General features: G+C 36.5%; 1 protein-coding gene across 2 annotated transcripts in view; it reads left to right on the plus strand.

The window, feature by feature from the left end:
* The window catches only part of LOC123688609 (balbiani ring protein 3-like), a 64,074-nt gene that overhangs the window by 30,917 nt on the left and 17,832 nt on the right, over positions 1–15,325 (plus strand). For both annotated transcript variants that reach the window (XM_045627205.1, XM_045627206.1), the window contains exons 2-3: positions 3,831–3,912; positions 13,028–13,171. In XM_045627205.1, coding sequence (XP_045483161.1) covers positions 3,840–3,912; positions 13,028–13,171 — 217 coding nt within the window. In that variant the 5' untranslated portion in view covers positions 3,831–3,839. The remainder of the gene's footprint in view (positions 1–3,830; positions 3,913–13,027; positions 13,172–15,325) is intronic.

Raw genomic sequence — 15,325 nt, forward strand, 5'->3', positions numbered from 1 at the left:
ACACCAGAAGGAACTATTCGAATTTTATTTTTTTTTTTTGTGAAACTTAGTATAGCAAGGAGTAAATGATTGAAATTTGGAGAAAAAACGGAGAGTTTACAACTTTTTTTAATAAATTTGTTGATAATGTGTCTGTCCTCCGCGATTATCTATACACTCCCCAACACGTCTCGGCATTGACGCAAAGGTGTTCTATTTCTTCTTGTGGGATACTATCCCAAGCTACCTGTACTTCATTCTCAGAGCCGCCAAAGTTTGTGAGGGCTGGGGTAAATTTCCAAGCTTTCTACCCATGATGTCCCAAACATGCTCTATGGGCGAAAGATCGGGTGATCTGGGCGGCCATGGCAAAAGATTCACATGGGTCGTTTTGAAAAAGTTTAAACCAACTCTGGCAACATGAGGTTGGGCATTATCTTGCTGAAATATTGAATTATCGAGCCAGTTAAGATAAGGGAGAACATATGGCTCCACTATTCCCTGATGGTAATGCAGCGCAGTCATGTTACCTCGAGGTGACCTACTTGCATGTGCAATAGCACCCCATACCATAACGCCCACTGTCCGGTGTACATGACGCTCAACATAAAACTGAGGTTCACGTCTTTCTCCCCGACGTGGTTTAACCCTTCTTCGGCCATCACGTGCACCCAAGGAGAATCGAGATTCATCAAAACGACGACCTGATGCCATTCCACATTCCAACGTTGACGTTCTCTGCACCACTGTAATCGTTGCCGGCGATGCTCAACCGTCATAGTTAACACAAGATGGGGTCGATAATGCTGCAGTCCAAAAGCCCTTATCCGGCGGTAAACTGTTCGGGCAGTTAGAGGATGGCGTTATTCACCTAACCACTCATCAGCCAAAGATCGAGTGGTCGCAAATCAATCTCTAATTGCCATAAGTTTTAGACATCGATCTTGAACTTCTTTTCTGCCCCTTCGACGTCCGGTGCCTATTTTTCTTCGATTTTGGACATTATCAAACCACGCTTGACAACATCTCATAACAGTAGTTGGATTTCTCTTTGTACGGTTAGCAATTTCTCGAAATGACAACCCCGCCTTCCATAGGCTAGAAATTCAACTTCTTTCAAATTCACTTAGCTTGCGATAAATTCTGCGTACACGTGCTCTAGGCATTTTAACAACAACTAAGCATCGACTTTGGATTGCCTCGAAGAGCTAGTTTGTTGTAAAATTCAAAGAACTTGCAGAATACGACTACAATTTTCAAGTAACAAAAATTGTTTACTGAAAAAACCTTCACGATTTTTTCTCCAAATTCAATCATTTTCTCCTTGCTATAGGTACTATTTTTGTTCTACCAGTTTATTTTGTTGCAGTTTCTTTGTCAGTATATTAACAATCATATGCATTACTGGAACCTTCAAACTATGCTATATTTATTGAGTGACCTTATCTAGTTTTTGTCTTTGATCTAATTGTGATGATTTTTCACTTTCCCAAGAATATTAGCACATTTTTGTCAATGTAATTTCTTCATCCACTCTACTCGTTTCTTGTACATTTCATCGAAGCTTGTTGCAGCCAATAGTTACATGATGGTCTCGCTATATTGTTCCAAGTCAAAACTCCACAAATTTCGCTCAATACAAAGTGCTATTATTAGTCTCATAGGAACACATAGAAACCAATCAAGAACCGCAATGATGGACTTAATTCTATACCAAAACAGATCATGTTGCATTTTTACTTTCACAAGAACCGTATATATATATTCATTAGATAACCGTTGCCGATTTTATTTTCTCCAATGTTCAAAACTAGTGATTTACATCTCCCAGCTTCTGCATCCTATCCAGTCTTATATAAAACAGTAAATTATATGGAGGAACTCCGAGATGCAGAAAAAATTGGTTTATGCTCGGCAGAACAGGAAATCTAAAAAGTTCGCGACTTTCTCTGCCTCTGTTTTCATTGACACATTCTCGACATGATGTTGACGTTGGTCATTGGTAATTCCGTTATCTTTTCTTGTGAAGACAAAGGACAGGACGATGGTATTGATCTGCATACGATTGAGGGTCGGTTACTTAGTTTACAAACACAACTTTCTAATATTCAACTGAATCACAGCTGGCTCTAATCTCTGTGAAGTCGTATTCGTATAAAGCTTAGGAGTATCAAAATAATAACAATTATTAACAGGTCAGACCTAAAAGTGCACTCATTTGATTTTTACTCCAGAAGATTGTACACCCCATAAATTGAATTTATGGAATTGAGAATATAAAGGGTGTTTTTTTTAGAGCTATAAAACTTTAAGTTGCAATAAAACAACGATAGATTATTCGATTGACATGAATTTTATTTATCCGCAAGATAATCTTGTGGCATTACATTTTAAATATGATTTCTGGCATATGACCTCCACGGCTGGCTCGGATGTAGTCCAATCTGGACGTCCAATTTTCGATGACTTTTTCCAACATTTGTGGCCGTATATCGGCAATAACACGGCGAATGTTGTCTTCCAAATGGTCAAGGGTTTGTGGCTTATCGGCATAGACCAATGACTTCACATAGCCCCACAGAAAGTAGTCTAGCGGTGTTAAATCACAAGATCTTGGAGGCCAATTCACAAATTCACAGGACCAAAACGTGAAATTAGGCGGTCACCAAACGTGTCTTTCAATAAATCGATTGTAGCACGAGCTGTGTGACATGTTGCGCCGTCTTGTTGGAACCACAGCTCCTGGACATTATAGTTGTTCCATTCAGGAATGAAAAAGTTAGTAATCATGGCTCTATACCGATCACGATTGACTGTAACGTCCTGGCCATCATCGTTTTTGAAGAAGTACGGACCAATGATTCCATCAGCTCATAAAGCGCACCAAACAGTCAGTCAGGATGTAACGGTGTTTCGACATACACTTGAGGATTAGCTTCACTCAAAATGCGGCAGTTTTCTTTGTTGACGTAGCCATTCAACCAGAAGTGCGCTTCATCGCTAATGGACGTAGTGCGCGATACGTATTCCGCACAGAACCATTCTTTCCGAAATGAAATTGCACTATTTGCAAGCGTTGTTCAGGCGTGAGTCTATTCATGAAGAATTGCCGAACCAAACTGAGAATAAATCACTTAACAGCTGTTGAATCGGTCGCCATCTCGAACAGTAATGCTAACTTAAAGTTATATACCTCGAAAAAAACACCCCATAGATTCCATCATTCTGAAACACCAGTATAATTCAATTTTTTAGTGAGAGTTCGTCACAAACCAAAAACTTCTTGGTACTGCTTGAAGGGTTCACAAATCTGGGGATATTTGCTTCCTTTATGTGGCCTTCAATTCACATTGTTGGCGATGTGTCATTCTGATTCTAAAATCAAATTTGATTCCTTTATTTCATTTTTACAAAATCGGTTTGGTTTGGTTTGTTAACTTGTATAATATAACAATTAACAATACTATGAAAATCCCACAGAATATTTGGATAACCGATTGTTGATATTGATCTGATGATAAAAACCCAATAATTGCTCACTGCTTATCACAAATGATTAAAAATATTCACATCCGAGCAACCGTTCTCAAAGAGTTAATCTCAAACAAAGTCACCGCCTCTCCAAACCAAGCTTTCACAAAACCATAATGAATGATAATTAAATCACGGGTATATATGAGCTTCCACTATTATTACTAATGACCACTTAGTTCGATTTTTTTTCCAATTCCGAATACCCACTGCTACTGTGCAAATAAAATCGTACTCTAATCGCTTAGAAAATAATGCTATAATTAGAATGGATGAAACTACGTGGAGCATGGTAAAAGTAGCTTTTTCCTCTGTTTCAGGCTGGTAAAATGATCATACACTGGCAGCTGGCGTTCGGAGTGTTGCTGGTCTTGTACATATCCTCGGCGATCGGCAGGAAGGGTAAGTCTATTAATGTTTTTTTCTACATTCATGCAAAAAGCAAAACTTTATTGAACTATATTTAGTGAAAAAAGAAGTTCTTTATTGCACTAGTGAAATAAGAAATAAGATATTGCACTAGTGCAATAAAGTTTTTATTGCACTCATCTGTCATTCTACTTCAACGTGCTGTCATCATGACAAACAAATATTTCAGCCTGAAGGAAATAACGATGTACAGTTACCAAGTACTAGTAGGTTTACAGCAGTAACAAATCAAGAAGTGGATTTAAAAAGTACTTCACTACGAAATATTCATATTGAAAATTGCACCAATTGTTCGTTCACTTTCACCATTGAAGGTAAAAATAAAGTTTGAGTTAAATAGTTCGTAACGTATTAGTTCCTGTTTCAATGCAGATCTATATTAATAATAAAGTATTCAAGTTGCGCTTTTCATTTTCCTACACCTAGTGCCACACCTCAATAAATCATTTTTTGCTTTTTGCATGAACGTAGAAAAAATGTTGTATGCAACGTGCAAAAATAGTTTATTGCACTCGACGTGAAATTGTCCGACGAGGCCGTTAGGCCGAGTTGGACAATTCACTTTTTGCACTTGTTGCATAAATAACTATTAAGGGTTTTCAAATGAGTATTGTGTGAACAAAACGTTCATCTTGATAATGGTTTTCACGAAGCTCTGATCGACAGATCAACTTGTTTTGTGTGACTGCACGTCTACCTAGTCTTCAGATCTACCATTCCCAAAAATGCACCGCGAACTTAAGGTCTATTGTGTCCATCATCAGAGCTGATCTTTTCACTGCAAAATCTACCGCTAGCCTTCTAATTCCACAGTTCTAATGAATTCCAATATATGGATTGGCTCTAATAAGGTTACAACCTCACTTCTACAAGTTTTTTGTCCAATGCGTTGGCTTGCAATGACGAGGAATATTGTCGCCTGGTAAACAGTAGTTTCTTCCTCCTCTCCATAGAATCTGTATTCGTCAGTTTTTGATGATCGAAATTGTCGTCACAATACTTAATATAAAGCATTAGTGCAACAATGATCTTTCGTGGTACTTGTGCATACAACTTCCTCATTCATAGGGTTTTCAGAAAGATACAATAGAGAATATCTTTCCCCTACCTTAATTAGTGTGCAGGTACCATAATACCATTGCGCAGGCATACAACTTAGAGAATAAGAAAAGGAAGAAGAAATTCACGGTTTATAATATGATTTTATGTTTGTAACCCAAGTAGAAAACTGGGAAAAGTGGAGTAAGTTACGAGGTGATGACCAGTTGAGTCGATAGAGTATTCAAAGGCGTTTCCAAGTGCTGTACCGCAATAAAGTTCTCGTCTGTCATTCATCAGTGTTTTAATAATCCCCACGAAAACCCGATAACCCAAACCCTGCAAGGAAACTATGTAGTGCGGAGATGTGGCATTCATTCTTAATGATATCCATAACATTTTTGGATCTTGCAAAGTACCTTTTTGGAATAATCCATCCCTAGAAGATTCTGTCAATGGATTTCTTTTGTGGTTTCCTTCTATAATTGGGATAGTTCTTCTTGAAATCATTACTCATTGGTGCTTTAGCTGAAACTCGAGGCTCCAATATTTAGCAATTTTTTACCTTCTTTAGACGCATATTGTTGTTATTTGGTTTTGCTGTATTATGATATTACCGACTAATAACATATCTGGTTTTTGTAAAGAACTAATTTATCAGTATGAACCGTACGATTCCAATACATTTTAAAGCATTCGTTCTCCAAGCTGGTTTTCGTTTTATGTAGTATGACACTACTCCAAGTGTAACTAGTATGGTTGCCAATTCTGGATGAAGTATATTCCTTAATGCATCGTGTCTATCTTTATATGTGTTACCTTTAAAAATTTGACCACCACTCGTGATTTATTGGACTCCCATATCTTTGTTCGATCCTTAATGATATGCTTGCAGAAGTTTCTCGTTGAGATCACTTGATATTGGATGGCAAAAAAAAAACCTTGTCGACTTGATGCTGTTCTACCTCGTTGAAATGTCTTCCATGTAGGAGTTTCTCCTTCATTTTTGCAGTTTTTCTGAGATTGTCTGGTGGTTCTATGAAACATGCTCCTAGTGCAGTTGTAAAGGTGTTGCCCATTAACAAGTTCCTTATGATGTCTAGCAGACCCTTGCCTCCTTTATACCTCGACAGTATGACACTCTTAATGCTGCTTTTCGGATGATGCTTATGTGCTTTTGTCAACAAAGTTCTCATTTTGCGTTACAGCTTTTCGATACATGTTTTTTGCTGCATGGAGTTATACTGAAAGAGTGTGCTAGGATTGAAAATGCATATGTTATAGGTACAAGCTTACGAAATGTTCTTGCTGTTGAGGTTTATTTTTAAAATTTCACGATTTTCCTAATAAACTCAGTTGTTAAATCTTCCCTCATTCTTTAACAGTTGATTCGTCGATGTTGTTTCATTTGATTTCAACTATTATCCTTGATAGCAATACCAAAGTTCCTGCTGGAAGCGTTTGCAGAATCAAGAATCAAAAGTGAGGAATCCACTGAAGTTAAGATTAGAGCTTTTGAGCGCTGGTTAATTTATTTATGCGTCCTTGAAGACCACGTAAATCTATATATAGTTCTGATTTGGCAAATGAATGAACGAGCGTTCGATAGCTTCTAACTTCACGTAAATAAGTGCTTTCCTCATTTTTTTCTTAGTGTTGCAGTTCGATCCCGTCTATTTCTTAGATGACCATCGTGAAACGTGCTGTGGGTAAGACGATGGTTCTTCTGTTACGCTCCAGATAATTCCGTAATAGGACACTGGCTCATTGAGGAAATTAGTGGTGTTTTACGACTTGCAAACCGACGAGCACAACAGGACACAATGAAACTCATTTGATTATATCCAATTAGTGGTTTAGTATTGCAATAACGCAAGATTGCCTTATGAAAATGATTGAAGAAATGATGATTACGTGTCGGATTGATATTCGTATAGGAATTGCATTCATCGTAAAATTCAGATATGTTATGAGATATGTTGACAACAATAGCAAAAATAAGGGAGCAAGATAACACAAGCTTTTCACAAAAGTACCTTTTTTTTTCTTCAAATGGGACCGTTTTCAACGATTACATCCTTCAAATGATCCAATAACGCTATATAATAATCGCTGTTGATGGTCTGGCTCTTTTGGAGGTTATCAATGAATATTATACCTTGCGCATCTCAGAATACTGAGCCACAACCTTGCCAGCTGACTGTTGTGTTTTTCTTCGCTTTGGATTCGGTTCATCGTGTGCAGTCCACTCATCTGACTATCGATTGGACTCCGGAGTGAAATGATGGAGCCATGTTTCATCCATTGTCACATATCGACGCAAAAATTCAGATTTATCGCACTTAAACAGCTTCAAACACTGCTCAAAATCATTAACACGTTGTTGCTTTCGATTTATTGTGAGCTCTCGCGGCACATATTTTGCACGCAGCTTTCTCATGTACAAATATTCGTGAATGATATGCTGTACATGTTCAGATGATATCTGCTATCTCGATCAACTTCACTTTATGGTAATTTCAAATTATTTTGTGACTTTTTTTGATTTTTTCGTCGGTGACAGCCTCTTTTGGGCGTCCACTACGTTCGCCGTTTTCAGTGCTCATTTCCTCAAGTTTAAACTTAGCATACCAATCAATGATGGTTGATTTTCCTGGTGCAGACCCCGGAAACTCTTCATCAAGCCAAGATTTTGATTCAACTGTATTTTTTCCCTTCAAAAGGCAATATTTTATTAGCACACGAAATTCTTCTTTTCCATCTGTTTTCAAATAACAAAAGTAGCTACACTCATTTCGCAATATCCCACAAATTAATGGTCGGACTGCTGTCAAATTTTGACACGTATCGTTTGAAGGTTGGTACTATCTAAAAATCATATGAATTTAATACTAGTACCGCCATCTGAGCATTAGACTGGAGACTTTACAATTGGCCTTATATTGAAATCGACACAATAAATTAAAAGATATGATGGAATATTATCGAAATCATCTCCCAAAGATTTATACTGATTGTATTTCATTAAAAAAAAAACATTACCAAAATACAAATACGATTTCAAGGGTATAGAATTTATAAATGAAATTAAGTAAAAGAGAGTGAAGGAGCATCATAAACCTCGAATAATTAACCCAGATAACATGTCGGATAATTTCAAGAACACAGCCTTTCCTTAAATATGGAAAACATCCTTTCGTTCCATTCACAACATTGATTTAATCGAAGTCACCCGACAACCTACCCAGAAAAAAAGTGAATACTTAAGTGCAGGCATATAATATGACATTCCTTGCAATTTATGTAATCTCATCTTGCGCAAATTGATAGTTGGGTTCACAGCGAAGTCGGAAAAATGTAGAAAGTCAAGGATCACTTGAATTATATTGATGTTGGTATTTGGTTCTCATAACCTCTTAGATCGATATTTTGACCTGAAATTATCTATTTGGCATTTATATGAATAATTGTAGTTGGAAGATTTTTATTTCTGAAAGGTTAGGTATGGGTGTAACCCGGTATAATGAAGGTTTTTGTTGTATCAGATTGGTAGTTGTTAACTATGTTTTTGGTGCCGTTGGGTAAATAGATGTTACATACAGGGTGGGGCAGAATGCAGTTCCTGGGTAAATTGAAAACAAATTCTTCAAGATATATAACCCCTTCAATGAGTTCCAGGTGTGACCAATAAAACAATTTTTTTCTCAACAATTCAACTTCAGTCATCAACATAGATCAATAGATTTAAAGAGCGATACGTGTGTTCCAACGCTCCCATAACTTTGCAATTCTTTTTTTGTTGAAAGATTTATCTTTTTTTTCGAAAGAAGTTTCAACCTAGGCACTTCTTTATTTGAGCCAAATTTCTTCTTCTAAACAATACTTTTGAAGTCTGCAAAAAGGCAGTAATCACATGGGGGCCAGATCTGAAGAATAAGCTGGGTGGTCAAGTAACGGGTGTTTTTTCGAGGTATATAACTTTAAGTTGGCATTACTGTTCAAGATGGCGACCGATTTAACAACTGTCAAGTGATTTATTCTCAGTTTGGTTTGGCAATTAATTCATCATGAATAGACTTACGCCTGAACAACGCCTGCAAATAGTGCAATTTTATTTCGAAAATAATGGTTCTGTGCGGAATACGTATCGCACACTACGTCTATTAGCGATGAAGCGCACTTCTGGTTGAATGGCTACGTCAACAAACAAAACTGCCGCTTTTGGAGTGAAGCTAATCCTCAACTGTATGTCGAAACACCGTTACATTCAGAAAAACTTACTGTTTGGTGCGCTTTATGGGCTGGTGGAATCATTGGTCCGTACTTCTTCAAAAACGATGATGGCCAGAACGTTACAGTCAATGGTGATCGGTATAGTATATGTTTTATTGCAATTTAAAGTTCTATAGTTCTAAAAAAAACACCTTTTACAATATCCTACTTATATCATTATAAACAATCGAAGAAACAATTATATGTTCAACTCTTCAGCAAGAAGATTGACTGCCTTGGCTGAATTCCTAGCCTCGCTACGCTCAGCTATGAACTTTCAGCCGCGGCAGACAATCTCCTACTTTGCTGCCTTGTAAAACAAATAAATATTAGAGTGTAGAATACTCAGTATAATGAAATGATAATATCAAAAAATTCCGAAACTATTGGGTCTAGGACTTTGCCCAGGTGGAAAATACTGTATGCATCATATAATCGAACTTAAAAAAATCTAATGAAAAAGAGGTTCAATTCAACCTCAATTAATTCTTGATTTGATATTTCTAATAGTTCAAGACTTGCCTTGTTATCAGCGAACTGAACAGCTAATAATTATTGTTATATTACAGTCGCTCCCTGTATTCAAGGTTTCTCTAATGAATTAAACATCAGAGTCATATAAAAAGATGCATCTGATTAGATTGCGCTCTATGCTTTCTAAGATATAGATATTCAGTAGTAGTACTAGCAGGACTGACGTAGAAATTGTCACTTCAAGAGATGATAGGAACATTTCACTGTCTTTTCGATAAAACTTCATTTAATTCATAGAATTAAACCGAGGAACATATAAAGAGTATTTTGATTACAACACGATGGCCTGCTGGCTTCCTCGATTTAACTCCTTGTAGTTTCTGCTGTGGTGATAGGCCAAAACTGAAGGAGGTGATTGATCTATCATAATGCATTTCTCGAAAATATTCTACAGAACTACTTTTCTGACTCAAATGCAGAATAATGATGAGAAGAAAAATTTTTATGCATTACCTACAGGTCAGACTAAAAACTTATTCATTACAGTTTATACTACTACTAGTTTCGACGTTTTTAGCAAATATAAAGTACTGCTTTTTGATGGGAAAAAACGTCCTCAAATGAATAATTCTTTTTAACCAAGATAATGACCTTTGTCACAAATTCTTCTCTTTCTTCCTCTTTCAATAAAACCAGGTCCTGTTCAATCATTTACATTTGGCCCTCGTCTGGGATCTTTCTGAGATGCTGAGCTCCTGCTCTTGTACCACCTTTTTGGTGGTATGTCTGCGTGAGTTAGGCTACTTAGTTTTAGGCCACTTTTCCCATCTGTCTTCTGGCATTCTTTCTCATTCCTCCAGAATATTTTTCGTGACCTGACTCATGTCATAACTCCTTTTTCGATGCCTGGGTGTGACTTCCTTGATGGTCTCAATATTTTCATCTCTGTGGTTCTCATTATTCCTTTTGTTTTTGATGCCTCGGCTCTGGTTTCTGATGCATGTTTGAGAATATGCTTTAATTGAACAACCATGATGTCCAGGAGCTGTGGTTCCAACAAGACGGCGCAACATATCACACAGCTCGTGCCACAATCGATTCATTGAAAGACACGTTTGGTGACCACTTAATTTCACGTTTTGGACCTGTGAATTGGCCTCCAAGATCTTGTGATTTAACACCGCTAGACTACTTTCTGTGGGGCTATGTAAAGTCATTGGTCTATGCGGAGAAGCCACAAACCCTTGACCATTCGGAAGACAACATTCGCCGTGTTATTGCCGATATACGGCCACAAATGTTGGAAAAAGTCATCGAAAATTGGACATCCAGATTGGACTACATCCAATGAGCCAGCCGTGGCGGTCATATGCCAGAAATCATATTTAAAATGTAATGCCACAAGATTATCTTGCGGATAAATAAAATTCATGTCAATCGAATAATCCATCATTGTTTTATTCCAATTTAAAGTTCTATAGCTCTTAAAAAAACACTCTTTACATGGTCTTCTTTTCAAAGGTGCACACAAGAATAATTTAAGATTTTCTGCGCATTTAAGTCAATCAATTCTTAATCTTTTTTTTCACAGCACAACGAAGAAAAGGTTAAGAAATTTAAATCAATACTCAAACCTCGTTCTTCGCGTCACTTTGTCTGGTACGGTAAGCAGTAGGTACTCATAAAAAAAATGCTCGATAGCATGTAAACTCAATAGAGCATGCATTTCCTCTTCTGACAGTTACATATTCGAATTTAGTCGATGACATCATATGGGAATTAACAAGCCGTACATTATCGAGGCAACTAGAAAGCGTTTCATAGAAAACCGAGGTGGTACCTCCACAGAAAATTGAATATAATACCCAGCTAATGACATTCCTCTATGATAAAGGGATTATTTTCTTGCGCGCCTACCTTGTCTGACAATGATGGGATAGGTTATGGTCTTGAAATGTGATTCATCCATAGAAATGCTCGAATGCACTTCCTGGTAGACTAAATTGTTATTGAGCAGCGTTGAATTATTCAAATCTGACGTTTTTCGATAGGCTTACAATTGAAGGTTAGGTTAGGTTAAATAGCTTCGAGATGAACTATTCGAGTGACTGTTTCACTCCTTCCATTTTGAGTGAGGAAGTTTCCATAGCGACCCACTAATCACAGAGATAATAACATATTGTGAGCCAACAACACCAACAAGTTAGTTAAGCAGCCATGAAATTCTGACATTTCTCGAATTCAAGCTAGCTTACGAAATAATTATTTACCAATTAGTCAATTATAGATTGAATCAAAAAAGGATTTGTCATTCATTCTTTCGAAAAATGACCCACCAAGGATAGAATCGGATATATTCACTCGAAAGAAATTCAGAATGAAATTGCCAAAATGATTCCTGATAATACATCGAAAACATAAACTATTGTGCAGTTTTCGGATTTTTGGCTAAACAGAAACCAACTCAGAAGAACTTGTTGAAATATTAGAAGACTACGCTTTCAATATGAAGAATAAAAACGGAGAAGATTATAAAGAATCCATTGTGAAATCTTTCTGGAAAATTGCACAAATGATTCAAGAAAAGATTCAAGAATACGATAGAATGATCGATCCGTTCAAAAAAACACTTTAATGCCTTATCTAGAAAGCCAAACAGGTTGATATTTTGAGTTCAATTAAGATTTAATCAGGTTCAAGAAAATGATGGGTTTTGATGGTTGTGGCATTTGCAAAAAAAATTAACTGTCAGAAAAAGTTATCTTAGTTACATTAGTGAGTGGATTTATATAATAATAATGTATTTTAGCTGTCATCGTCTATGCATTACAACCTTACACCATCTATTGGCCTCATAACTGTTTTCTAGAGGTTGATCTTGGTTTGGCTCTTTTGATCTTGAAGTTTGAAGTAATCATAGCTCATTTAAATAAATTTGAAGATTAATTGATAAGAGTAGTTTTTGCCTCCACGATTTCGTGCCAACCAATCTTATACGGTCTTGTAGGGCGTAAAGGTGCTTGTTTCTTGTTTGTATTCGCTATTGATTGCTTGAGATCCAGTGCTGTCTACAATTTTGTACCAAGATACTTGAATATTTCGACTCTTCCATAGTTGCCGATTATGATGATCTGACCAATTCAGTCTCTATTTCAGAAATTCCGGCTTGTGTACATGTAGTTGGTTTTGTTTTCATTCTGGAGATATCTGGAGACTCTTTTTTTCTGCCTTGTCAAAAAGCTTTCATAATGTTACGTATCTTGTGATTTTCTGACTAATTTAATGATCTCTATTTTTTTTTCAGAAGCAAAATCCACTTCCAAATGTCCAATGCTAACAGAATGTCCATATAGGGCACAACAATGTAGTGAAGACAATGACTGCGCTGTTGACAGCGTATGTTGCAAGAGTCCATGTGGAAAAGTGTGCACCAAACAGTTGTTCACAGGTTAGTTAATATGTTCTGAAAATAATCTCTTAAGATATCAGTAAAGCATTGAAGTGAAGTAGTTCATATGTCTGGTAGGAATTCATTCAACCTTTTCTACCTGTTTCTATGGTTATAAAGGTATAATAGTTCAAAGATTGATACAAAATGTAGCGGTTAAAAACAATATATACAACTTTGTACAATGTACAACTTTGCTTCCACCGTTTTTGCGATAAATGGTAGTGGAAATAAATTGATTGTAGATGTCATAGCTCAGGTGAACAATGACGCCATCGAAATATTAGTCAATTTGTGTCTGCATCATAAAGTTATTTTGAATTGAAGACGTCAGCTTACCAAATTCTCATCATTTGCGGGAGGTTTTAATTTTCTGCTCAGATATGAAGAAATCTGTGGCTGAGGTTCATCGAATGCTCTAAAATACCTATTGTTCGGTCGCTACTAGTGAAAGAAAGCGCTGAGAGTGTTTTCAACGCTTCAAGAACGATGATTTTGACGTTCAAGACTTGGAAGAATGAAGGTTTTCGAAGATGCAGAATTGTAGGTGATATTTGATCAAACGCAACACGAATTGATAAGATCATTGGGAGTGACGCAACAAGCCATTGCAAAACGCCTGAAAGTCATGGGAATGATTGAGAAACAAGGAAATTGGGTACCGTACAAGTTGAAGCCGATATATGTTGAACAGCGTTTGTTTGCTTGTGATCAAAAAGGAACGGATTTCTGCATCGCATTGTGACTGAAGACAAAAAATGGTTTCATTACGATAATTACAATCGCATAAAATCATGGGGATATCCCGGCCATGCTTCCACGTTGACGGCCAAACCGAATATTCAAGGTTCCAAGGTCATGCGAGGTTAAAACTGACTGAAACAATCACAGGCGATAGTTATCGAACGCAATCAATGTGTTTGAGCTGAGCATTTAAAGATAAACGGTCGCAATACAACGAGAGAATAAAGTGATTTTACAGCAGCAAGTCCTACGCCACCGGCGGTATTCTCCAGACGTTGCATCCTCAGACTATCACTTGTTTCGATCAATGGCACACGGCTTGGCTGACCAGCACTTTCGGTTTTATGAAGAAGTGAAAAATTGGATCGATTCGTGGATCGCTTCTAAAGATGACCAGTTTTTTCAAGGCGTTATTCGTACGCTCCCGAAAGATGGGAGAAAGTAGTGGCCAGCGATGGACAATACTTCGAATTATAAATGTATAACCAATTTTTTTTCAATAAATCCTCGAAAACGGCGAAAGCAAAGTTATACGCCTATGTAGTTATGAATTTCTTTCATTAGTTGAAGCATTCTGTAGAATAAAAAAAAATAGGTAGTCTTTCTACAGAAATTGCATTTTTTCTTTGGCATCGTAATAATGAAATTTCGCAATTACAGACATTTGTCTCTTAATTGGATTTACCAGAGAAAGTTCCAAACACACCAAAAAACTCAAATCGTTTTAAGTGCCTCTTACAATTTTTATTATAACTAATGAACCCACATGCCTACACATACTTAATTTGCTAACTACTGATCAATTTCACATTATTCAATATACCTACAACGTGCTTTATTTCTTCCTCGATTTGTTTATTTCCTATTATGCAACAAGAATGTTGTCAAGGTTACCAAGGTATAGTAGTGTTGATTATGTGAATAATTTTTCGTATATGCGATAGCTTAATTTTAAATTCGCGTGATAGTTCAAGTGAATCGATAGACTTTTTTATAATGGTTACCGACTTTTCGAACTTGAACATCATTCGACAATTATACTTTCTTTGACTGTAAGATTTCAACCTTCTAATCATCATAATTGGAAATTAATGAAACTATGATATGATAGGTACATTATTATAACACTGACACGTTGATGTATAGAGAATGTTTTTTTTGTTAGTAAGATCTATACAATATTATTACCAACAGCTACAATATATCGAAAACAAGAGTGAATTCTAAAACAATTCATGAAGGCTGGTATATTCTTTAACAAGATAATTATAGAAATTATTGACGCACTATAAATGTGCAGGTCAACAAAATGGAAAAGAAGTGCTACTAGATATCCAAAAACCCATTTTAATCATTTTTATCTACTCCTATGGAATTATATATTCATTATTCAACTGCTTTTGAGCAATT

Source organism: Harmonia axyridis, chromosome 1, assembly GCF_914767665.1.
Source record: "Harmonia axyridis chromosome 1, icHarAxyr1.1, whole genome shotgun sequence".
In the NCBI taxonomy this organism is placed as follows: domain Eukaryota; kingdom Metazoa; phylum Arthropoda; class Insecta; order Coleoptera; family Coccinellidae; genus Harmonia; species Harmonia axyridis.